Consider the following 23,038-nt stretch of genomic DNA (forward strand, 5'->3'; position numbering starts at 1 on the left):
GCATACGGTTGTACTTAGTAAAACAAGAATATTACAGTACACAAACACAGTTAACAAAGTCGGCTGAACGGTTCATCTTGAAGAGAAATTACAGACACATTATTGCAGCCATTTACCATTTTCATAAAATAAACTATAGCAGACATAATTAGATTATGGCTTTTGAAATCAGGTATTACAATGCTAATTCTTAACAAAGACGATCTCGAATTCGTCACTGAATTCTCATGTTTATTGGGACACCCTGTATCTTCAAACATCCATTCATTACATACATTTTCATACACTGTCACTGTAGCATAAATCTTTGAGCAGTTTAAAGGGTACTGTTTAAAGGGTACTGTTTAAAGGGTACTGTTTAAAGGGTACTGTTTAAAGGGTACTGTTTAAAGGGTACTGTTGTAAATTTGACATGCCACTCTAAAAATGGAGAGTCACTTAAAATCACGTCCACAGTCCCTTTTAGCCTGTTTTATCTTTCCTTTTAGCAGAAATTACGACAAATTTAAAAGTGAATTATTTCAAATTGAGCAGACCTTGTCAAATCAATCATGCACGATCTATAGTTTTAAAACATATAAGAATTGTAATTGTTGCAGTCAAAGTTTTATTGAATTTTCGAAGCCTTTGCTATGAGTGTTAAAGAATAAAAATGTTATGTTGTGATATAATTATGTTTATTATATGTCCCTGTAAATATTAAACTCCATACACGTCCGAGATATGATAAACAAGAGGCAATTAAAGTGTGGAATAAAATGTTCTCATTAGCAAATCTAAATCATGTCATACCTGTTATCTTTGGGTTTGAATTCATATCAAACTTCATACATACAATATATATAAATTATATACACAATATACAAATACAATATATGTAAATTATAAATACTACAACAAATATAATCTATATAAATTATATACACAATATACAAATACAATATATGTAAATTATAAATACTACAACAAATATAATCTATATAAATTATATACANTTGAATATATATATATATATTTTAGTATATTACTGTGAGCGTTTACGGTGAAAATGAAGTGGAATAGGAGTGGACTAGAAGTGGACTAAGAGTGGACTAGGAGTGGACTGGGAGTGAACTAGGAGTGGACTGGGAGTGAACTTAGAGTGGACTTATTGTGGACTAGGAGTGGATTTGGAGTGGAGAGGAGTGGGCTAGGATTGAACTAGACATGGACTAGGAGTGGACAAGGATATGACAATTGGAGTGGACTAGGAATGGACTAGAAGTGGAATTGGAGTGGACTAGGAGTAAATTAGGATTGGACTAGGAGTTGACAAGGAGTGAACTAGTAATGGACTTGGAGTGGGATAGAAGTGGACTAGAAGTGTGTAGGTTTTGTATTGCCTGTATATAAAAGATAAACCTCTGTGCAGTGTGTGTAGGCCAAAAATAAATTTTGATTCAGATTTAGATAACCCTACCAAACACAAAACCTATTAATATATTTTAAAAAAGTAAATAACATGGCAAGGGTTACGGAGGAAGGTTGTATGCCGAAATATTAACTTTATAAAATGAGTTTTCGTCTCTATGAACTTGCATAATTTTGATTTATTTATACAAAAAATTGAAGTGTAAATGTACTGCTGAACTGTAATGAGATTAAGAATGATAAAATATGAGAATCTATGCTCATCAAAATATTATGAAAAGTAAATACACGTTTATCGGTATAAAACAGGAGAAGGAAAGTTTTGTGTTACAAAACATAAAATCATGTTCAAAATTGAATTATTTACAGCAATTAATTATAATAACAGCTTGCTGCATGCTTTTAATGCCATGTTAAGCCTAGTTTCGCATAATTAATGATTTATATTGCAGAGTGCAGATTCTGGAATGGTTTCGTGAATTTCTCTCAGTACTGACCAGGAACCCAGAGAGAAAACAGGGTTGGAGGAGCTCCGGGAAATCAGAACTATACATTACTTCGTGTATACTCAATAAACACGGTATACACCTACATTAAAGTGACATCATACATGGCATTTAAATAATCATAAATGTGAATTGTAATATGTAGGAACAATGAGAAGAATTAAATGAAAAGTTAAAAATGAAATCTTGGTTCAGAAAACAGGAATAAAATGTTAATCGAAGGTAAAAATATTATTATCGCTGTTTTTATTTTTATTATAATTATTCATAAACCTTCCCTGGGGTCCCTAGATGTCCCACAAAAAATTTGGGCCCGATCGGTTCAGCCGTTTTGACGTTTATTGGATACAAACAAACAGACAGACAGACAAGCCAAATTTATATATAGATTGTAAATGCTACCTATTGCAGGCCAACCCTTAACACTTCAAAAGATGTAACAAAATGCGAATAACCCCCCTCTCCCCTTCTTGGGTAACGTAGGATATTTAGCATATGCCTACAATTCCACGGGCAAACCCATTTTAGCCAGTTATCATTATTATTAATATTATTATCAATTATTAACGGTATCCTTATCTTTATTATTAAATATATAAGAAAAGACTCCTATAACATTTTACAAAAGTAATTCGTCGATATTCGTGCAATTCAATTTTCCAGAAATGTATTTTAAGATGTGTCAATTTGTAATTTTTTAATTATCTCAATCCAATTCTGCTAAATATAAATTGTTTTCATAAATTCTTAAGATATACTCAGAGAGAGACTGGCGGAAACTAAAACCCGTCAATCTATACTTTGATCAATGGACAATGGACATTGATTAATAAAAATTTCACTTTGTGGGGTCTAGCTCCCTAAATTCTGATAAAAGTTGTGTTCAGCTATATTTCAAACATCTTCGGAATCATCAAGTCGGTTCAAAGGAAAGTCTTCTTGGTTTTTTAAAATATTTTTTTCGACTTGACAAGAGTCGAACTTTTTTCCAACTTAAAATGCATGCATATAGTTAAATATAATTTTTTTTTCAATCACAGATTTGGATTTCACAAACGGAAGCAAAATTATAAGACACAAGTTAAAGGACACCCTATTATATCGTTAATTTTAATCAAAGTTTGAATTAAGAACTTATTAATTACATCATGATTTATTTTCAGATGAAGATCGTCAAACTGGCGGTATTTCTGTATTTACCCTAGATACTGCTACACTCTTCTCAGGAATATATCATTTTTATAAACATTTACAAAATACTTTCTAACATTATTTTATATTATATATATTATATTATATTACATAGTGAAACCATTTTCATTTTCAACGCCTTAATTTTCAAGTTTAAATATTTTTTTCTTTAATATCCTGAATAAATGAATCAACTTTAATTTGATAACTTTAAAGATTCACTTTTTAAACAATTTCTTCATCGTAAAAGAATACATTTGTGAAAAATCTCCTTGATGTCTAAGAAATAGTTTTCTTTACATCATCAGAGCATCAAAAAAAAATTATCTTTAAATAATATAAAAATTTCGAGAACTTTTTTTTTATAATTTTTAAATCTTCAAAATCTCATATTTAGATATTTATAATATGTATAACATGTAAAGACCCATTGATATCTTGTATACCTTTTTCTAACATCTTTATTAAGACAATCAAAAACGTAAATGTTTTAACCAGAAAATTTTTTGTTATTATTTTTTGTTCTAAAATGGTGTAAATTTTTTAGTTATTGTTTTAGCAGTTTTTCTTGTTAGGTAGGTCTCTGAGCACAATGTTTAGTTATTTTTTAACGTTTTTCATACTTCGAAAATTAGTATTCCCTGTGGATCAAAAGGAATTGAGTTTTTGCCACAAACTCTCATTTTCTAATTTCAATATCGTTGCAACCCAATGTCGTAGACCTTTAATATTTCAAACTATGAATGCTATTAGATCAAATAATGTAAGTTTGAAATATCAAAGGTTTACATCATAAGGTTGCAAAGATATAAGTTTTACAAAAACTGAATTTGAGGCAAAGACTCAATTCCTTGGCATGAGAACTCCTTGGTTCCCTCCCAACTGCTTTACAAACATTTTTCTAGATTAGGTTCGATTAAAATAGAAATATATTCACTAAGGTTGTTTTCTTTTTTAAAGAGGGGGGGCTAGAGGTGACTATTCCTAGGATGTTATTTTCATTCTATTTCAGAGTGTTCAGTAGAGTTCTAGAATCCAATACAACCCAATCAGTAGTTGTTGCTTCAGATCCAAGTCTTGGACGAACAATAAGATCTCTGGGAAACAGTTTAGAGCTGGGACATGGAACCTTTTATACAATTAGTGCAATAGATGACGCTGTATATAAAACTAATGATGCGAATTCTGAAAATGCTACTGAAGGTGATACAGTAGCTGAAGTATCAACAACAGATGATACAGTCCCTAAAGCAACTATTACAGATGATACAGTCCCTGAAGCATCAGATGAAAAGTCTTCAAAATCCAAATACTCTCCCAAACCTAAAAACCTGACACAAGCCAGAGATTCTAAACGATCCAAAGATTTTATAACTTCCAAAGATCCTATAAACACCAGATATAAAGTTCAAGATCCTACATATTCCAAAGATCCTACGTATTCCAAAGAAAAAACGAAATCCAACCCAGGTAAAGATATTACGAAGACAAAATATATAAAAAAGCTCAAACAAGCAAATTCTTCAAATTCTATTAAACGAAAGAATCAGAAAAAGAGAATAAATGACACTTTGGAACACTTTTCGTCAAATCCTCGTCAAACTAAAAACGAAAGTTCAAAACAGAAGTTTGTTGAAAAGACTTATAATAAAGTTATCACAAATTACGAAAGAGGAAAAATAGTAAAAAGAAGTGATTTAAACATTCAGAAACAAAAAAGTGATTCAAACATCGAAATAAAGAAACGTGATTTTGATTTTGAGACAGGTAAAAGTGTGATTGAAAATGAAGTCGTTAAAGTTGATTTTGAACTAAATAATGCGGTTCTTGGTAAAGCAGGTTCTAAAGATAATAAGGAGCAAAGTATTAGTCTACACCCTGAGACAAGTTCGATGAAACCTGAAATATATAGAACCGTGTTCACACCAGGAACCGATTCAATCAATCAATCCAGTTTACAGGGTAACTCAGAAAACATGAGAAGAGTTTTTTAGAAATTGTACTACTCGAATTCGAATATATCAGTATTTAATTTTTTTATATTTTATGGGTTTTTAAAAAAAAGTTAGACAAGCATTAATTAAAAAATGTTTTTTTTTAACGTTTATGAGTGAAAGCAAAATTTGCGGAATTTAATCCTAAAGGCGTTCAAAGTCTTCTCTATTCTTGATGAAAACGCGGATCTAATAATTTAAAAAATCATTATTAAAGGAACTGTAAGCGTAATTTCAAGTTAACCTTCATTCAAAGAAGACAATGCCCGATTCACAATGGTACCATTAGCAGCTTTGTCTTATCAAGTAGGAATTAGATATCAATGTTTTCAAATTTGGAAACGATTATTTTCAATTCTGATTTCACTACAAAAAATAGCTGGAGCATTTCTATAACTTATTTTCAGATTTTAATTATTTTTAAACCTAGAAAAACGACAATATCTTTCACATTATTGTCAGGGTACCGTTATAAATCGGGCATATCAATCTTTGCATGGAGGGTCACTTGAAATTACTCTTACAGTCCCTTGAAATGATTAAAAAAGGAAAATATCTGAGAGTAATGTAAGTTGACTCACACTGTATCTGATTTGGAAGAATGTTGGAGAAACAAGTTCACACACCAATTATTCATTTCAACTTGGTAAGGAAAGGATAGCCTGGGGGGGGGGTAGATAGAGTAGGAGGGGGGAGGGGAGGGGGGTTTGCCATAGTACATTAATTTAAGCGTTGACTGGACACAGGAAAACATAAATATATCAAAAGAATGAAAGCGGGACCCCTTTAAGCGCTAAATTAAATGAAACTTTTCTATGAAACAATTTAGTAACCAGTTGAAATTTAAAGGGAGGAACCGCGAATTCTAAAAAAGCGTACAACAAAATTTTAAAAATTCAAAGAGTTATTTGCTAGTTTTAGTTTTTAGATTACCAAAAATCATGATCAGCAGAGTGCTTCTAGAAACACAATAATTTAATTATCCTGTCACCTTCATCTTTTGAAAATAATAATATTTTTTTTCATCTCTCCCCACTAGGTTTAAGAGCTAACGCAGAGCATTGTCTTTCTTTAGAATTACTAGGATCAAAACGAGATTAACTCCACAATAATCATTTTAGTCAAAATAAATTTAAAGAAGAGATGTTTTTGTCCCCGGAACATGATCAGGTTCTTACGATCTAATTGCGAAAGTTTGGTGTTGTAGGGATTTTTATATTGATCTGCCTGCAGGGGTCGTTATATGGCAGCACATTTATCCGTCCACGCTTTATTTATTCTGAGAATTGAGGACTGACAAGAATCCAACTGCCTAACGTCTTCTTAGGCCTGACAATGAATTTAATAAATTGTCCCGACCCCCCTTTCAAAATGTGTGATCCCGCTTTTAAATCTATTTACTATTTACATGCAATTGAATTATTATTAGCTCTCTCTATAAAGCACAAACAAAAAATTGATTGATTGATGGCCTAGGAAGAGTCGCCAAGTTGAGAAACAATGCCGCAATCCAATCCACAAATTCACAAGAGAATATTATTAATGGAACGAGAAATCAACCAAATATTAATGGAGGAAGAAATCAACCAAATCTGTCAGTAACACATCACATAATCAAAAAGAAAATTGTCAGGAGAAGCCCTAAATCAAGAATGCAAAACAAGGTAGGCTAAAATTTTAGAATCTTTGTAGATATTTTACATTAAACAATCTTTATCTTTGATATTTATTTCATAAATAGATAAATACAGAAATAAGAGAACTTATCCATGGTAGACTGGGGCAGGGTTGTAGGCAGGGGCAGGAGCATATGCAGGAGCAGGGGCGTAGACGGGAGCAGTCTTGTAGACAGGAGCAGCCTTGTAAGGAGCAGGAGCAGAAGCAGGAGCAGAAGCATACTTGGCCTCTCCAGAGTAGGTAACATCAGCAACATATCCACTGTAAGCATCAGCAACCTTGTAGTTGACAGTCTGGATTCTGCCATCAGGAAGAGCAACAGAATAGGATCCAGAGGTGGCATATCCATCCCTGTTCTCACCATGGTTGAAGGTAGCTCCAGAGTAATCATCAGCCACACCATAGTTGAAGGCATAGACTGGTGCCTCATCAGCATAGGCAGGAGCAGCATGACCATAAGCTGGTGCAGGAGCATAAGCTGGTGCAGGTGCATAAGCTGGTGCAGGTGCATATCCGTATCTGGGAGCATTGTCAGCTGCTGCTACAGCGGCCAGAGCAAGAACAATAAAGACCTTGAAATAAGAAAATTTGAGGGGAAAAATATGACAACAATGTTGTTTTTGAAATAATACTTTGATATTCACCTTCATGTTTGGTTGGTTTGTTTCAACTAATGGTTGACCTATCTGATCTTTTCATTTTATACTAAACCTGAACAACTATTAGGTGCATAATTATTGATTATTTCCTATGACAAGGGCAGAGGCGCAACTAGGGGGGGGGCGGCCGGGCGCGTGCCCTCCCCTAGCACCTGAGAGGGGGGGGGCGCCCCCCCCGCCTGCAGAATGAAAAGAAAGAAAGAGTTATTGTAGAAATTTTATTATACTATAGTTAGTTTTAAAAAATATATTTTTATCTTTCTCAATTCTCAAGGCTAAAGGCCACTGTTTTAATGTAAAAACAGTTCTGAACTGTATTTTATTTGTGTTGAGTTTACAGTTACTCGTAGATATCAAACTTTAAATTATATTTGCGCCTCTGGACAAGGGTTTCATGAACAAAAGCATTTTTAATTTACGTATAAACGATTGTTAGGATTTACTTTTAAAACATGGTTCTCAAAATTTTAAGTTTTCTTTGGTTTTAGCTATAACTCAATACTACGAAGAAAAAATATTGTACTGATTTTGTGTCTTTCCAAAGTTCTCCCGATTGATGTGTGGTGAGTGGTGACGCCCCGACGCTTTTTGGGTAGTTGGCGCACTAGGCGCCGGTTTGAGATTCATATAAAATGTATAGTTCAGATGGTTTTACTATCAGTTGATTCTAACCAACACAATACAAACCAAACATGAAGGTAAAAATAGGATACAAAACTTAAACTTATTTTGCATTTCTTTTAATGAAATCTTTTTTTATTTTTTCTCCCTCTTTCTAGGTCTTTATTGTTCTTGCTCTGGCCACTGTAGCAGCAGCTGACAATGCTCCCAGATACGGATATGCACCTGCACCAGCTTATGCTCCTGCACCATCTTATGGCCATGCTTCTCCTGCCTATGCTGATGAGGCACCAGTCTATGCCTTTAACTATGGTGTAGCTGATGATTACTCTGGAGCTACCTTCAACCATGGTGAGAACAGGGATGGATATGCCACCTCTGGATCCTATTCTGTTGCTCTTCCTGATGGCAGAATCCAGACTGTCAACTACAAGGTTGCTGATGCTTACAGTGGATATGTTGCTGATGTTACCTACTCTGGAGAGGCCAAGTATGCTTCTGCTCCTGCTTATGCTCCTGCTCCTTACAAGGCTGCTCCTGTCTACAAGGCTGCTCCCGTCTACGCCCCTGCTCCTGCATATGCTCCTGCCCCTGCATACAACCCTGCCCCAGTCTACCACGGATAAGTTCATAGTAGCAATATGTATTTATCTATTTATGAAAGAAATATAAATGCTAAACTTCCATTCTTGACCTTCTCTTATATGGTTAAATTCTACAATTTGCACAATCTTAAGTGAATGCAAAAATAATTTTTATCTAAATAAAACTAGCTGGTTTAGGAAGAACATCAAAATTATCAAAAAAAGGAAGCAAATTTGTTTTAATGACTGTTTCATGTTTTTGATGTTGTTGTAAAGTAAGCATGTTATGAAAAAAGTTAATTTTATAACTATGGAATATGGTTTAAGTGAATGGAAACCCCACTGAAATACATTTGTAAGAAAATATGCTTGTATCGAATCTCATCTACTAACAACATAAAACAATATAATTAACAACAGTTAGAAAAAAAGTGGTCCGTATTTAGTTATACGAATCTTTTTTTTAAGCATGGTTCAAAACATCATAAGTTGTTTGGCTTTTAGGAGTAAAAATAAATCTAAGCAGTTTTACAAATACAAAGTTTTAAACCTAGAATTGGGCATATTCAAACATTTATTTAATCTGTTTGTAAATGGATAGAAAAAAGTATGAAAAGAAAAGCCTTGTCAAGAAATATTTTGTTTTAACTATGGTCGGGCAAGGTTTAATTAGCGAATGGAAAGAGTCCATAAAAAGTCCATATGAAGGAAAAAATCATTTATTTGAAAAATCTTGAAGAAAAAAGAATGGTCAATTAAAAAAGAATAAGTGAATGTGTTTTAACCTAAGGATAACGTTTTTTATGCTCAATAATTGTTTAAAAATATGATACAAAGTTTTATGATTTGATGTTATTTACAGTAACAGTCCAATTAAAAAATTTAAACGGACATGATTCGTCAATGCTTTTATTTATTGTTATACATCATTCACCAATGTAAAAATGTTATTGATAATTTTTGTTTTCTGCCGCCTTTAGAAACTATATAAAAAAATATTTGCTGAATTTTATGCTTTTATTCAACAAATTTAGATTTAATCCACAAAAAAGCATATAATTCATATATTACTCTAATTTTCATTTAAATAAGTAAGGCGTCTCCCTTTTCCTTGATCTGTTGAAGGTTGAAAGGATACCATTGTGAATCTGAATTGGACTTCTTTGAACGAAAGGTCACTTGAAAGTCCATTTAATGAAAATGATATCTGTAACAAATGGTAAATTTTTAATAGATTGGAAAATACCATTTAAGGGAGTGACCGGCAATGTATGGCAGTTGAACTGAGAATGTAGAATTGTGGAGAAATTGTTTAGGATTCATTTGAGACACATAAAACTTTTAAATGATGTATAAATTCTGCGTTTGAACGCAAGGCCGACTTTCAAAATCAAAATTGAGTTAAAAGTGAAATTTCTTTGCTTAATAGTGACAGAGCCTTAGATCAAAAAAATTTTTTATTGAGCCTTGCAAATACAAATTAAAAAGATGCCTTTCTCATTTCTCCATTGTACACTGAGGCAATAATCTTAAATCTAATTTCATATTTGTTTTAATGAAAGTATTTAGCTAGAAAAATGTGTTCTTAACATATTTTTTAGATCATTGTAGGAACCTCTTTTTTTCTATTACTTTTGGTTAAGTAGCTTTTTGATTTCAATTTTTCTTACAATATTTTATAGCATATTTTTCTCCATTTTTCTATCACTTTTATTTTAGAAGTGTTTAGATTTCTACTCCTGAGCAAAAGCCTGGTTTCTTGGTGCAAAAGGTTTAACTGTAAAGCATCTCTAAACATCTAATAAAAAGCTGGAACAGCATAAAACATGAATAATGCTTCAATAAAACTTTAAGAAGTTTAAATTTGTGGACATTCTAAAATTTGAATCTGCTATTACCAATTATTACCTTATTATTTCAGTGTTATTCGAGTATTGTCCCAAATAATAATTTCGTAAATAAGAGGTTTTATGTTTTATTCCATTAATAGATAAATAAAAAGAAATACGTTAATGATAGCTTAGCCATGGTAGACAGGGGCAGGGTTGTAGGCAGGGGCAGGAGCGTATGCAGGAGCAGGGGCGTAGACAGGAGCAGCCTTGTAGACAGGAGTAGCCTTGTAAGGAGCAGGAGCAGAAACATACTTGGCCTCTCCAGAATAGGTAACATCAGCAACATATCCACTGTAAGCATCGTCAACCTTGTAGTTGACAGTCTGGATTCTGCCATCAGGAAGAGCAACAGAGTAGGATCCAGAGGTGGCATATCCATCCCTGTTCTCACCATGGTTGAAGGTAGCTCCAGAGTAATCATCAGCTACACCATAGTTGAAGGCATAGACTGGTGTCTCATCAGCATAGACAGGAGCAGCATGACCATAAGCTGGTGCAGGTGCATATCCGTATCTGGGAGCATTGTCAGCTGCTGCTGCAGCGGCCAGAGCAAGAACAATAAAGACCTAAAAATATGTAAATACGAGAAAATACAAAAATGATAAGTATTTTGTGCGAAAAAAAACTTATATATGTATATTGATATTCACCTTCATGTTTGGTTGTCTTGTTTCAACTGATGGTTGACCTATCTCATTAATTCATTTTATACTAAACCCAAACTAGTCTTAGATGCATAATTATTGATTGTATCTTAAAAAATGTTGTTTATGTTTCTGCAAGTAAATAATATGATAATTTTGATAATTTAATTTATCTCAATGACTTCTACTAATTAAATTTGATTAGACTGAGATTAGAAAAAAAGTTGACAAAAATGTATGCTTTTTTAAATCTTAAAAAGAATAAAATGTTTTGAAAGCACTATTTTGATGAAAATAAATTAAACAAATTTTTTTATTTTCCAAAATATCCAGATTGATGTGTGGTGACGCCCCAACACAATGGGTAGTTGGCGCACTTGGCACCGGTTTGAGATTCATATAAAATGTATAGTTCAGATGGTTTTACTATCAGTTGATTCTAACCAACACAGTACAATCCAAACATGAAGGTAATAATACAATACAGAAATAAAGCATAATTCCTTTTTTATGTTTCTTTTCATGAAATTTTTTTTCATTTGTTCTCCCTCTTTCTAGGTCCTTATTGTTCTTGCTCTGGCCACTGTAGCAGCAGGTGACAATGCTCCCAGATACGGATATGCACCTGCACCAGCTTATGCTCCTGCACCATCTTATGGTCATGCTGCTCCTGCCTATGCCGATGAGACACCAGTCTATGCCTTCAACTATGGTGTAGCTGATGATTACTCTGGAGCTACCTTCAACCATGGTGAGAACAGGGATGGATATGCCACCTCTGGATCCTATTCTGTTGCTCTTCCTGATGGCAGAATCCAGACTGTCAACTACAAGGTTGATGATGCTTACAGTGGATATGTTGCTGATGTTACCTACTCTGGAGAGACCAAGTATGCTTCTGCTCCTGCTCCATACAAGGCTGCTCCTGTCTACAAGGCTGCTCCCATCTATGCCCCTGCTCCTGCTTACGCTCCTGCCCCTGCCTACAACCCTTCCCCTGCCTACAACCCTGCCCCAGTCTACCATGGATAAGTTAACTCACTTCAGTTTATTTATTTATTTATGAAATAAATAAAAATAATACAACTTGCATTTTCATTCATTTATTCATATATTTATTCAACTACAAAGCATGAGATAGTATAATTAAGCAATCACAATTTACTATGCAGTTTGGACCCGCCTTACCAGGGTTGGTTGTTTTGAGTGGTTGGCCCAAAGTTAATTTACGATACTGAATATAATTGGTTACACATATCAAGATATATTTTTGGATAGGTAAGGAGTTGATTGGAAGGAAGGAGATTGTCAGGTGATCTGTGGCAGGTTGAGATCAGAGGGATATTTATGTAGAGATAAATTAAAATACAGGGTGTTAATGATGGTGGTTACAGAAAAAGAAATAAGCAAATAAAGTTTCAGTTATTTTATGCCTGGTTTAAGTTTATTTAATGCCTGGTTATAATTAGTTGCGTTCTACATTCTGCATTTCATGGTATCATTAAAGTAAAGGGGGTTATTTATAGAAAACTGACCTTTTTTCGATCCTTAACCAAAATAAAATACTCAAACCTGCTTAAACTTCCCTTATGTACTAAATTATAATTTGCTATATCTAAGCAATTTTACAAAATACAATGCTTTAAAAGACAACTTTTATTACACCATTACAATTCCTCATTCTAAAAAAAAGATATTAGCATAAACAAGTCAACTTTTAGAAAAAAATGATAAGGAATGGAAATTTAAATTGCGAAATGGTATAAAACTTTTACTGCAGATTTTAATTTTTCAGAAAGTAAATAACATTTCTTTGAAAAGAGATTGTTTTAACATGAACCTGCATAGATAAGTTTTTAGATTAACAAGACCCGTCAGGACAAATGGAGGAAAATGTACGCTAGATTGTGACGTATGTATTTAGGTTAATCAACTACACTGATCATTGTTATTAGGTGCAGTACGTGGAAAAGGGATTTGAAAATAAACCAAAATTTCGCTGAGGGGGGGGGGGATTTTATTCATGGACTATTTGGGTTATAAAAAGAATTGAAACTTTTTCTTCACCTTAATCATACATGATAAAATGGTAAATGAAGGCAACTTCTCATAAATATACAGTGCTCCCCAAAATAAAATGGTAAGTATTGGCGACTTTTTAAAATATCCAGTGCTCTCCAAAATAATATGGAAAAATAATCATTGAAAACTTCTCAAAAAGATACTGTGCTCCCCAAAATAAAATGGTAAGTATTAGCGACTTTTTAAAATATCCAGTGCTCTCCAAAATAATATGGAAAATGAAGACGACTTCTTATAAATATACAGTGCTCCCCCAAAAAATATAGTAGGAATAGACGACTTCTCTTAAATATTAAGTGCTCTCCAAAATAAAGTGGAAAATAAAGACGACTTGTATTAAATAAATAGTGCTTCCCAAAATTGAATGGTAAAGATTGGTGGCTTTTGATAAATATACGGTAATAAAAGGGTGATGTGAAGACGACTTTTCTTTAATATGCAATCTATTTTTCAATAAGCACTGTATATTTATGAAAAGTCATCATCACTTACCATATTATTTTGGGGAGCACTGTATATTTATGAGAAGTTGTCTTCATTTACAATTTTATCATGTATGATTAAGGTAAAGAAAAAGTTACAATTCTTTTTATAACCCAAATAGTCCATCAATAAAATCACCCCCCCCCCCTCCACGAAATTTTGGTTTATTTTCAAATCCCTTTTCCGCGTACTGCAACTAATAACAATGATCAGTGTAGTTGATTAACCTAAATACACACGTCAGAATCTAGCGTACATTTTCCTCCATTTGTCCTGACGGGCCCGTCAGGACAAATGGAGGAAAATGTACGCTAGATTGTGACGTATGTATTTAGGTTAATCAACTACACTGATCATTGTTAGATACAATCAAAATTGTTGCATACAAAAACCCAGCTTTTAATAAAGAAATGATTAATTTGGATACTAATTCAAAATGGGAAAGGGAAAATTAAGGATGACATGCTTTTAAAGAGAAATATTTGACTTCTTTTTCTATGTTATCTTTAATCCTCATTTATCTGATACTTTTCTTAAGAAGTTTAAAGGTCAATTTTTACGTCTAAGTTATGACAAAATATTTTGCAATGATTGGAAAATTTTCTTTGAAATATCACAACATTTGCAATGAAGAGTATGTAAACTTACAAAAGTAAAATTTGCTTTTCTGAAATTTTGGAGTTATTATCATAAATAAAAAACTAGATTAAGATTTAAAGAGACAATGAAAATTTTTATTCTTATTTAACATTCTGATTCTTCTAAAAAAAGTTTCTGCACAGAACTGTTGGAAGCCTGATTTCTCCATTTTAAATATTTTAAGAGGAAACTTTAGAGGTTTTAGATATTTAAAAACCTCTTAAAGGGAGTGTTCACGAAAAATGAAAGGGGGTATAGGCTTAATGCGATAAAAAAGCGCTTTAGATCGCTACTAATCTTACTTCTATCTGTTGCGTCTATAAGGAGAAAAAAAAAGCGCTTTTTTATCGCATTAAGCCTATACCCCCTTTCATTTTTCGCGAACACTCCCTTTAAAGTAGGATTATAAAGAATTTTAATGGAGTTCTATTTTTAAAAAAGTTTTTTAGCCTACCCAGGCATTTTTAATTATTCAAGATTATGGGTTACATTCTAAAGATTAATATTGTCAGTAATTTTTTTATATTTTTAAAATTTTTTCTTTTATAAAAGTGTTAGAAAAAAAATTTCAGAGATGGAAGTGGGAAGAATTTTTGTTCAATTTTCAAATCAAGGTGTCTTTGGAAAGTTCTATATTTCAGTTATTTCGAGGTATAATTTATTTCTCTCTCCTGGCCTTATTCTTTTTTGTTACAACCATGCTTCTTTGAGTTTGATCTGAAAATTTTAAAATCGTGAAACTTTTTGCCCAAATTGGTTAGATCAACTATTGCTGATTAAAAAGAAAGTTGTGGAATCAATTTAAGAATTGATTTTGTTTTTGAATGATATTGATTCGGCAATTTTCATAAAAACATGGCTAGATGCCCATAGCTTTTATTTTAAATGCTAATATTATTTCTAGATTGCTCTAGCTTTATAAATAACCATTGCTGATCTTAAATGTTGGCTTAAATTATTATAGATTGGACAGTCTTTATTTCTTAAATATATAAATACAAATGGCTGTGAAATTATCCATGGTAGACTGGGGCAGGGTTGTAGGCAGGGGCAGGAGCATATGCAGGAGCAGGGGCGTAGACGGGAGCAGTCTTGTAGACAGGAGCAGCCTTGTAAGGAGCAGGAGCAGAAGCATACTTGGCCTCTCCAGAGTAGGTAACATCAGCAACATATCCACTGTAAGCATCAGCAACCTTGTAGTTGACAGTCTGGATTCTGCCATCAGGAAGAGCAACAGAGTAGGATCCAGAGGTGGCATATCCATCCCTGTTCTCACCATGGTTGAAGGTAGCTCCAGAGTAATCATCAGCTACACCATAGTTGAAGGAATAGACTGGTGCCTCATCAGCATAGGCAGGAGCAGCATGACCATAAGCTGGTGCAGGAGCATAAGCTGGTGCAGGAGCATAAGCTGGTGCAGGTGCATATCCGTATCTGGGAGCATTGTCAGCTGCTGCTACAGCGGCCAGAGCAAGAACAATAAAGACCTGGAAATAAAATTTGTTATAAAAGAGGCAAAAACTGAAAAAAGAAAAAGCATTGTATTGTAAGAAACCATTGGTGTTTTTAATCTTAAGTTTCTGAAGAGTTTGCTAATGCAATAATTTAAGATATCATAATTTAAATATTTTCAACCTATATCATTGTTGATATGTACAGCATTTACCTTCATGATTTGAATGGTTGAGTTGGTTTAGATAAACTGATGGTTTAAGGATCTGACCCGGGCATTATATACTAAACTGTACCCGGTGCATGGTGCACAAACCACGTAAGTCTGCAGAGTGTAGCGGAAGATTCGTCTGATTAAAAAAGGTTGGGCGTAATCAAGTTTATGTCAATATATGTATACAACGAGTATTTTATCTGACTGCTTATTCCAATCAACAGTATATTCAAAGACTAGAGAGGGGACAGTTCTTAACCCCTGTCACCCAGTTCACCCTGAATGTTAAATCATTTTTTAAAGGTATTGTTAGTAATAATTCTTTTTTTATAAAAAGAAAATTTTTTGTTGATACATAATAAGGGCGTTTGCATCATTTCGTAATTCGTAATAGGGGCCAGGAATTTGATGACTTGGGGAAGTCCTCAAAAAAATGCATTTGTCTACTATGAGATAAGGGGGGGGGGTGGTCTCTGATGAGAAATGGCGTTTCAAATAAAATATACTGTTTTCAATTAAATATTTGTGGGTCTCCGATGAAATACTAGGGATTTCTGGTAAAATATGTCTCCAATGGAAATCGCACGAGTAAATAAAAAATCCCAGAAATTTTTCAGTATCTTTCTGGTTTTGAATATGAATTCTTTTTAGAAATCATTTAATAAATGCTAGTCTCTGCCAAACCAACCTATCCCGTAAAGATTAATAGATAAATCATCTATTGCAGTCTTGGTGTAAAAGAAAACTTTATTTATTTTTTGTTTGTTTGCAATAAGAGTCCAGTTTCTTAGCCTGCATATATGCAATAAGAGTCCAGTTTCTTAGCCTTCATATATGCAATAAGAGTCCAGTTTGTTAGTCTGCATATAGGCAATAAGAATCCAGTTTCTTAGTCTGCATTTATGCAATAAGAGTCCTTTTTGTTAGTCTTTGTATGTGCAATAACAGTCTAGTTTGTTAGCTTGTATTAATGCAATAACAGTCCAGTTTGTTAGTCTGCATATATGCAATAAGAGTCCAGTTTGTCAGTCTCCATATATGCAATAAGAGTCCAGTTTGGTAGCCTGCATATATGCAATAAGAGTCCAGTTTGTTAGTCTGCATATATGCAATAAGAGTCCAGTTTGGTAGTCTGCATATAGGCAATAAGAATCCAGTTTGTAAGTCTGCATATATGCAATAAGAGTCCAGTTTGGTAGTCTGCATAAATGCAATAAGAGTCCAATTTGTTAATCTGCATATATGCAATGTTTGCCAAGTCATTGTTCTTATTGCTAATTGCACTTCAACCACACAAGCAGAACTATTTAAAATGGCGACCAATGAAAGATGAACATTCTGGCATAGCTGATATATTTCTATATTTTTAATATAAAACTGCAAAGAAAGTTGTATGTATTTCACAATTTTGTCCGTTCTAAAAATGTGCGTCCTTATTGTTCATTCTCTAGTCACCACGTTGATATAGGCTACATGCATATAATATGGAAAATTAATGTTTAGTTTAATAGTTTTTTCTTTCAAAAACTATAGATCTAATTTGTATAACCATCTAAAAAACTTTAAAGAAAAGTGCAATCAAAATATATGATTTTTTAGATAGAAAATCAAAAATATCTCCATAATCTTTGGAATAAAATTACATGTACAGTCCCCTTGGAATAAAATTACATGTACAGTCCCTTTGGAACAAAATTACATGTACAGTTCCTTTAGAATAAAATTACATGTACAGTCCCTTTGGAATAAAATTACATGTACAGTTCCTTTAGAATAAAATTACATCTACAGTCCCTTTAGAATAAAATTACATGTACAGTCCCTTTAGAATAAAATTTTTAGTTTGCTGAGAGGCGAAGAAATAGAGTAGAAGTCTTCCAAGAGTTTTCGAACCAGGAGTATTTTCATCCATCTACAATTTCCTCAACACCCATCATGTCTCGTCAGAGTCTAACAGGGCCCCTTATATCTCGCCAGGGGCTCCCAGGGCCCCTTATATCTCGTCAGGGGATCCCAGGGCCCCTGGTAGATTTTAACGCCCCTGTAGAGGGTATCGCAGGAGTGCCATACGAGTCCATCTATCTTGCCATTGGTAAGCAATAATTAAGAAATATTGGTAAAATTAAAGTAAAAGAAAGATTTGTCTTCAATAATTTTTTGAAATTTATATATAAATTTTTGAAATATTTTTTTAAAAATTCGTTCCAAAACAATTTTCAAAAATTTAACTTTTATATTCAATTTCTTCAATCACACACGACTTTACAAAATTGTATTAAGAAATTATGTTTTTGCCACAAGCTTAAGTTTTCTAATCCTTATATCTTTGCAACATGATGGCGCAAACCTTAGATACATCTGAGTAAGATGTTTTTTTCTAACAGAATTCTTAGTTTGAAATATCTAAGGTTTTCAATATTGGGTTGCACAGATGAATAAAGATTAGAAAATCAGAGTGTGTGGCACTGGCAAAGACTCAATTCCTTCCTTTGCAAAATCTTTGAGTAAATCATTGATAGAATATTTATAATGCATAAGACAAAAATCACCTTCAGATTTAAAAAAAAAATATGTCCTAGGTGTTGCTGCCACTGCAATATTCATCCTGGATACTCTATATAAAACCTACCAAATATATATTGGAGCTACAGGCAGATCTATTCACGATGGGTTAGTATCTTTTATCAAATATATATTGGAGCTACAAGTACAAGCAGATCTATTCACGATGGGTTAGTATCTTTTATCAAATATATATTGGAGCTTACTGGGTCTTACTCTCTGCAAGGCAACATTTTGTAAGATAAATCACCAAAACTTTTGTGATTACAGAAAACGTACTGGTCCCAAAAAAACGCAGAGATTAAGGTTAAATTTCTTATAAAATTCGTCCAAATCGTGAAAATATTAGCTCACGTCATTTTTAGATTCGTAAACACATTATTAATATTCGTCCATGACTAATTCGGTAATCGTCCACATCTTTGAATTAGTAATTTTATACAACTTTTTATTAATACTTTTTATAACATGTTAAATTCTTTTTAAGCATATAAACAACTTTTATAAATACAACCTAACTTTTTACTTCTGGTTAAAAAACCCGCAATATGATAAACACATATATATAATTAGTATTTGGGCCGTGTATATACTGCCGAGAGTTGCATGCAACACATGATAACCTTATCATTTTACTTATCCATATCTTAAAGTAGATATATATTTATGTATGTCAGTAAGTATGGGCATCGTAATTGTAAATTTCATTTTTAACTAATTTTTTGATAATTTGAGTTTGAGCAGTTATAAACTTAACCTAATTTAGTTCAAAATGATTGTTTGAGAAAAAAAACATTTGTCTCAAATTACAATATTTTGAAGATCCAAATTTATTGAATAAAATTATAAATTGTCCATGGCATATCTGATATCTCCGTCAATCTTAAAATACAAAGAGAGTTTATTAATTTCCTATGTTGGTATGGTACATCCTGTACAGTGTACATAATTTTGATGCTTTCGTTTGTAACATCAATTTAAATAAGTTGTGTTCATCATCTGGAAACAAAAATCAAAATTTATGTGCATATCTATTTTGAAAGAAATATCATGAACCTTGTAAATTGTCGTTCCAAAAACCAATTTAGATAATAACACACAAGAGTATAAAACTCTATTTTTTGAACTAATTAATTCTGCTCAATCAATTCATGTATCTTTAATGATTCTTGAAATGACCTTTTAAGGTCTCGAAATCATACTTTTAGATGAATAAATTAAGATCCAGAAAATTCTGGACTATGTAGATGACTTTTAAATTCCAATTGTGACTTTAAATAGTTCAATAAACATATGAGAAACAGTGTAAACAAACAGTGCAGTGTAAACAAACGCTATTCCACTGATTACACGATTTAATAAATTATTTTTAAAAATATTTGCTTTGCAACAACATCAAATACACTTTAGTATTGCTTAATATCGTCATATTCCTGCATTTTTCTGTTTCTCACTCTACAACTCATGGTATCCATGCCCACGTGAATTTAACGGTTCTGTCAATATTCCAGAAAGCTGTGACTTTCAATCACAATTTGACCTATTAAACATAATTTGTAAGCCTTTTTCCTTTTATGCTTTTTTGAATGAAAATTTATAGAATAAACAAAATGACCAAAACACGTTTGATTTACAATAGAAAAAAACCAAATGCTGCTCACTGTTAGTCCAGGGTGTGCCAGGCCCACACGCAGTGCTTTATATCTTTTTTACTTGAGACACTAAGAATATAGTATCTGAGAAAGAATGAGTCTTTGAATATGACTGAAAACTCTAAAAATATGACGATTCCTATGTTAAATCAATTCTTCTGTCTTGAATCAAGTCTTTCAACAGCTTTTTTAATGATTTGGAAAAAAAAACAATTTTACAGTTTTATGGAATCATGAATATGATGAAGCAGACAGAGATAATTCTGTATAGTCGTCTCTGAAGTCTCATGCTAGATGTGGGTAACCCTGTATATTATAAATTAGGACAAGGTTTCGTGATTAACTTCGTAAAGGGTGAATATGAACTATGCTTCCATCTGAAAATAAAATAAAACATTATAACTAAGTTATCAGAACTGAGCTGAAAACTTTATAATGGAATATCCTTAATCCCGATCGGTTAATTAATCTGGAGATTAACAACAAGAGGAGAACAAGCTTTATTTACTCTCGAGATTAAGAAAAAAAGTGGATCAAGCATTAATCCCGATATCCACCATTCAAAAGTTCCTAGCTCTGGTTTAAATATATTATTCTCAACTTTTTTAATCAAAAAAAAGCAATTTTTTTGCCCAGCATTTTATTTTACTTATACGACACTTTGTACTTAAATGTGTAAACTCTTCTCCTAGTTTCCGAATATTTAAAAACATAAGAATTATATCTTTATTCTTTTTCAATTAAAACGCATACGCCAACAAAAAAGTAAAAAAGAAAAGGGGAAAAGATTATGTTTAATAGGTTAAATTGGGATCGAAAGTCCTAGCTTGCTGGAATAAGGACTGAGCTATTAAATCACAAATTTTGAAATAATTTTAACCTAAAATTGATAGATCACATTTTGATAACTCAGAAGTTTAAACATATTTCTCGAAAAACGCACGGTGATACCCATAAAACTGTGGAATAGGAAGACGACATTGAAGCAATCAAGTTTTTTATGTTTTAATATAGCAAACTGTTTGATCAGGAAGTCAACTTATAAAGTGAAATAGGTCTGGGAACATTGCACGGTTGCAATATTCAGTTTTTTATCAATTTCATAACTTGAGTCTCACAGTCATCTTCTTATTTCAAAGTTCTATTGGTTCCACTAAAGTAATGATTAACTACTAGCTGAAGTGTGCCCGGCGTTGCCCATGGAATCTAAATAAAATGAAAAAAATTTTTTAAAAAATTTGAAACAAAATTTCGAATTTGTTTAGCCTTATGTCACCCCCAGGAAACCCATGAGTGTCCCCGAAAAATGTCTTGTTTTATTATATAGATAAAATCTTTACAAAACTGTGCATCTTTATTGGGACACCCTGCATTATAAATATTTAATACTTTGAGTTTGAATAAAACTAAACTGTTTTATTTCAGGTTAAGCTTCTCAGACTTGGAGGAAACCGGTTTACAAATATTTCATCATTTATGATAAATCTAACTGTAAATATCTAGATTTATAAATAAATGTTATCTACACTATGTAATCAAAACTAAAATACTTAAAAGTTTGAATGAAACCAAACCAAAATTTCTTCTAAAAAACATGTTTTATGTCTCAGAAACATTGCTTCTTAGAAACATGGTTTCCTAGAAACATGGTTTCTTAGAAACATGGTTGCTTAGAAACATGGTTTCTTAGAAAAATGGTTTCTTAGAAACATGGTTTCCTTTATCACCGAAAACTACCAGTCTCCCAATAGATTCTTGTACAATAGATGGCAACGTAGAATGTGTACACTCTTGCAGTACAGCTTTATTCTGACGTCACGAGTGTCAATTCAGTTTTTGTGTCCGACAAAATGATTAATAATAGTGATAATTTTAGAGTAAAATGATTATCTTATAGTAAAATAAGTGCAATTTTATGCGTTCCTTATTTTCTGTTTCTACATTTTATTTGATTTTGGAAAACATGTCAATTAATGTGAGGAAATTTCGTTTTCCTTGTTATATTTGACACTTGTGACGTCGTGTATAATTGGTCCATTTCTCTGTTGCTAGTCTCAGAATTTCCAAAATGTGACCTAGCTTATTTACCTTCAAAATTAACGGAGATATTATTGAAAATCAAAAATGTTTAAATGTTTCATATTTCCGTAAAGTTTAAAGATACAAAAAAGATAGACCACATTTTGTAAAGTTTATTAAACGAAAATCAAAGACGATAATCAAGCAGTCTCTCAATTCCCATGTTTACTTGGACATCCTGTACATAGACATGGTTAATGGTGATATGTCTCTTAAAATTGGTGAACAACCTCTTTAAGGAGTCTACAGTGGGGCACAACCCCCCCCCCATACGCACATTCCTTTTTATGAATATTTTTCCAATTCTTTATTTAACATATTTTCCAGGTTAACAATATAATAAAACATGTCACTGGATATCATTTTGTAATAGGGTAGATTACAAACAGAGCTTGTATAAATTTTCATTAAATTAGATAACAAAGAACAATACTTAAAATAATTTTGAATTTCAAGGTTTTTTAATAAAATTAACTAACAATAGTGAATCCTAACGGTTTTCTTGTATTGTTAGAATAGATTAAATATGGAAGGGTTTTGGAAAATATTTTTGGTTTAAATTTTATAGAGAATAAACAGATTTTCTAATACAATAAACTTAATTTATGTAATAAAGTAAAAAGTATATGTAATGATATTTTCTAGTTTTGAGCAATGTTTTTTACGCTCTAACATGAATATTTCGGAAGATTCTTGA

At 32.4% G+C, this 23,038-nt stretch overlaps 6 protein-coding genes across 9 annotated transcripts; 3 read left to right on the forward strand and 3 right to left on the reverse strand.

Annotated features, from left to right (window-relative positions):
- The first annotated feature begins 1,759 nt into the window (after nt 1-1,759).
- Nucleotides 1,760-21,792, forward strand: LOC111701832 (uncharacterized). Of its 4 annotated transcripts, none has more exons than XM_023473288.1 (8): nt 1,760-2,138; nt 3,080-3,142; nt 3,655-3,682; nt 4,120-5,036; nt 6,578-6,765; nt 17,891-18,140; nt 18,628-18,780; nt 21,688-21,772. In XM_023473288.1, the coding sequence occupies exons 1-8, from the start codon at nt 2,126-2,128 to the stop codon at nt 21,690-21,692; spliced, it is 1,617 nt and encodes a 538-aa protein (XP_023329056.1). In that variant the 5' UTR covers nt 1,760-2,125; the 3' UTR covers nt 21,693-21,772. The 4 variants fall into 4 exon arrangements, with proteins under 4 accessions (XP_023329056.1, XP_023329066.1, XP_023329048.1 ...); XM_023473298.1 differs by lacking the exon at nt 21,688-21,772 and having other exon boundaries at nt 1,760-1,990; nt 2,062-2,138; nt 18,628-19,175; XM_023473308.1 differs by having other exon boundaries at nt 1,761-2,138; nt 18,628-18,718; nt 21,688-21,792.
- LOC111701852 (cuticle protein 7) lies at nt 6,814-7,500 on the reverse strand. The gene is made up of 2 exons (XM_023473317.1): nt 7,423-7,500; nt 6,814-7,350 (listed from the first exon to the last, which is right to left on the reverse strand). Exons 1-2 carry the CDS (start codon nt 7,426-7,428, stop codon nt 6,865-6,867), a joined length of 492 nt encoding a protein of 163 aa, XP_023329085.1. The 5' UTR covers nt 7,429-7,500; the 3' UTR covers nt 6,814-6,864.
- LOC111701881 (cuticle protein 7-like) lies at nt 8,081-8,744 on the forward strand. The gene is made up of 2 exons (XM_023473364.1): nt 8,081-8,135; nt 8,217-8,744. The coding sequence occupies exons 1-2, from the start codon at nt 8,130-8,132 to the stop codon at nt 8,682-8,684; spliced, it is 474 nt and encodes a 157-aa protein (XP_023329132.1). The 5' UTR covers nt 8,081-8,129; the 3' UTR covers nt 8,685-8,744.
- Nucleotides 10,602-11,250, reverse strand: LOC111701892 (cuticle protein 7-like). The gene is made up of 2 exons (XM_023473374.1): nt 11,185-11,250; nt 10,602-11,100 (listed from the first exon to the last, which is right to left on the reverse strand). The coding sequence occupies exons 1-2, from the start codon at nt 11,188-11,190 to the stop codon at nt 10,663-10,665; spliced, it is 444 nt and encodes a 147-aa protein (XP_023329142.1). The 5' UTR covers nt 11,191-11,250; the 3' UTR covers nt 10,602-10,662.
- LOC111701872 (cuticle protein 7) lies at nt 11,592-12,270 on the forward strand. Its single transcript, XM_023473354.1, has 2 exons — nt 11,592-11,648; nt 11,737-12,270. Exons 1-2 carry the CDS (start codon nt 11,643-11,645, stop codon nt 12,208-12,210), a joined length of 480 nt encoding a protein of 159 aa, XP_023329122.1. The 5' UTR covers nt 11,592-11,642; the 3' UTR covers nt 12,211-12,270.
- On the reverse strand, nt 15,338-16,151 carry LOC111701868 (cuticle protein 7-like). Its single transcript, XM_023473340.1, has 2 exons — nt 16,049-16,151; nt 15,338-15,869 (listed from the first exon to the last, which is right to left on the reverse strand). The coding sequence occupies exons 1-2, from the start codon at nt 16,052-16,054 to the stop codon at nt 15,396-15,398; spliced, it is 480 nt and encodes a 159-aa protein (XP_023329108.1). The 5' UTR covers nt 16,055-16,151; the 3' UTR covers nt 15,338-15,395.
- Nucleotides 21,793-23,038: the final 1,246 nt, after the last annotated feature.

The sequence above is a fragment of the Eurytemora carolleeae genome, unplaced genomic scaffold (assembly GCF_000591075.1).
Source record: "Eurytemora carolleeae unplaced genomic scaffold, Eaff_2.0 scaffold23, whole genome shotgun sequence".
In the NCBI taxonomy this organism is placed as follows: Eukaryota; Metazoa; Arthropoda; class Copepoda; order Calanoida; family Temoridae; genus Eurytemora; species Eurytemora carolleeae.

Bases quoted from the DNA above. Each gene is read 5' to 3' on its own strand.
- LOC111701832 (XM_023473288.1), top strand. The intron at 5,037-6,577 runs GAACCGATTCAA...TTGATGGCCTAG, and splicing joins TAGAACCGTGTTCACACCAG to GAAGAGTCGCCAAGTTGAGA. The intron at 6,766-17,890 runs GTAGGCTAAAAT...TAAAATTTTTAG, and splicing joins AATCAAGAATGCAAAACAAG to TTTGCTGAGAGGCGAAGAAA.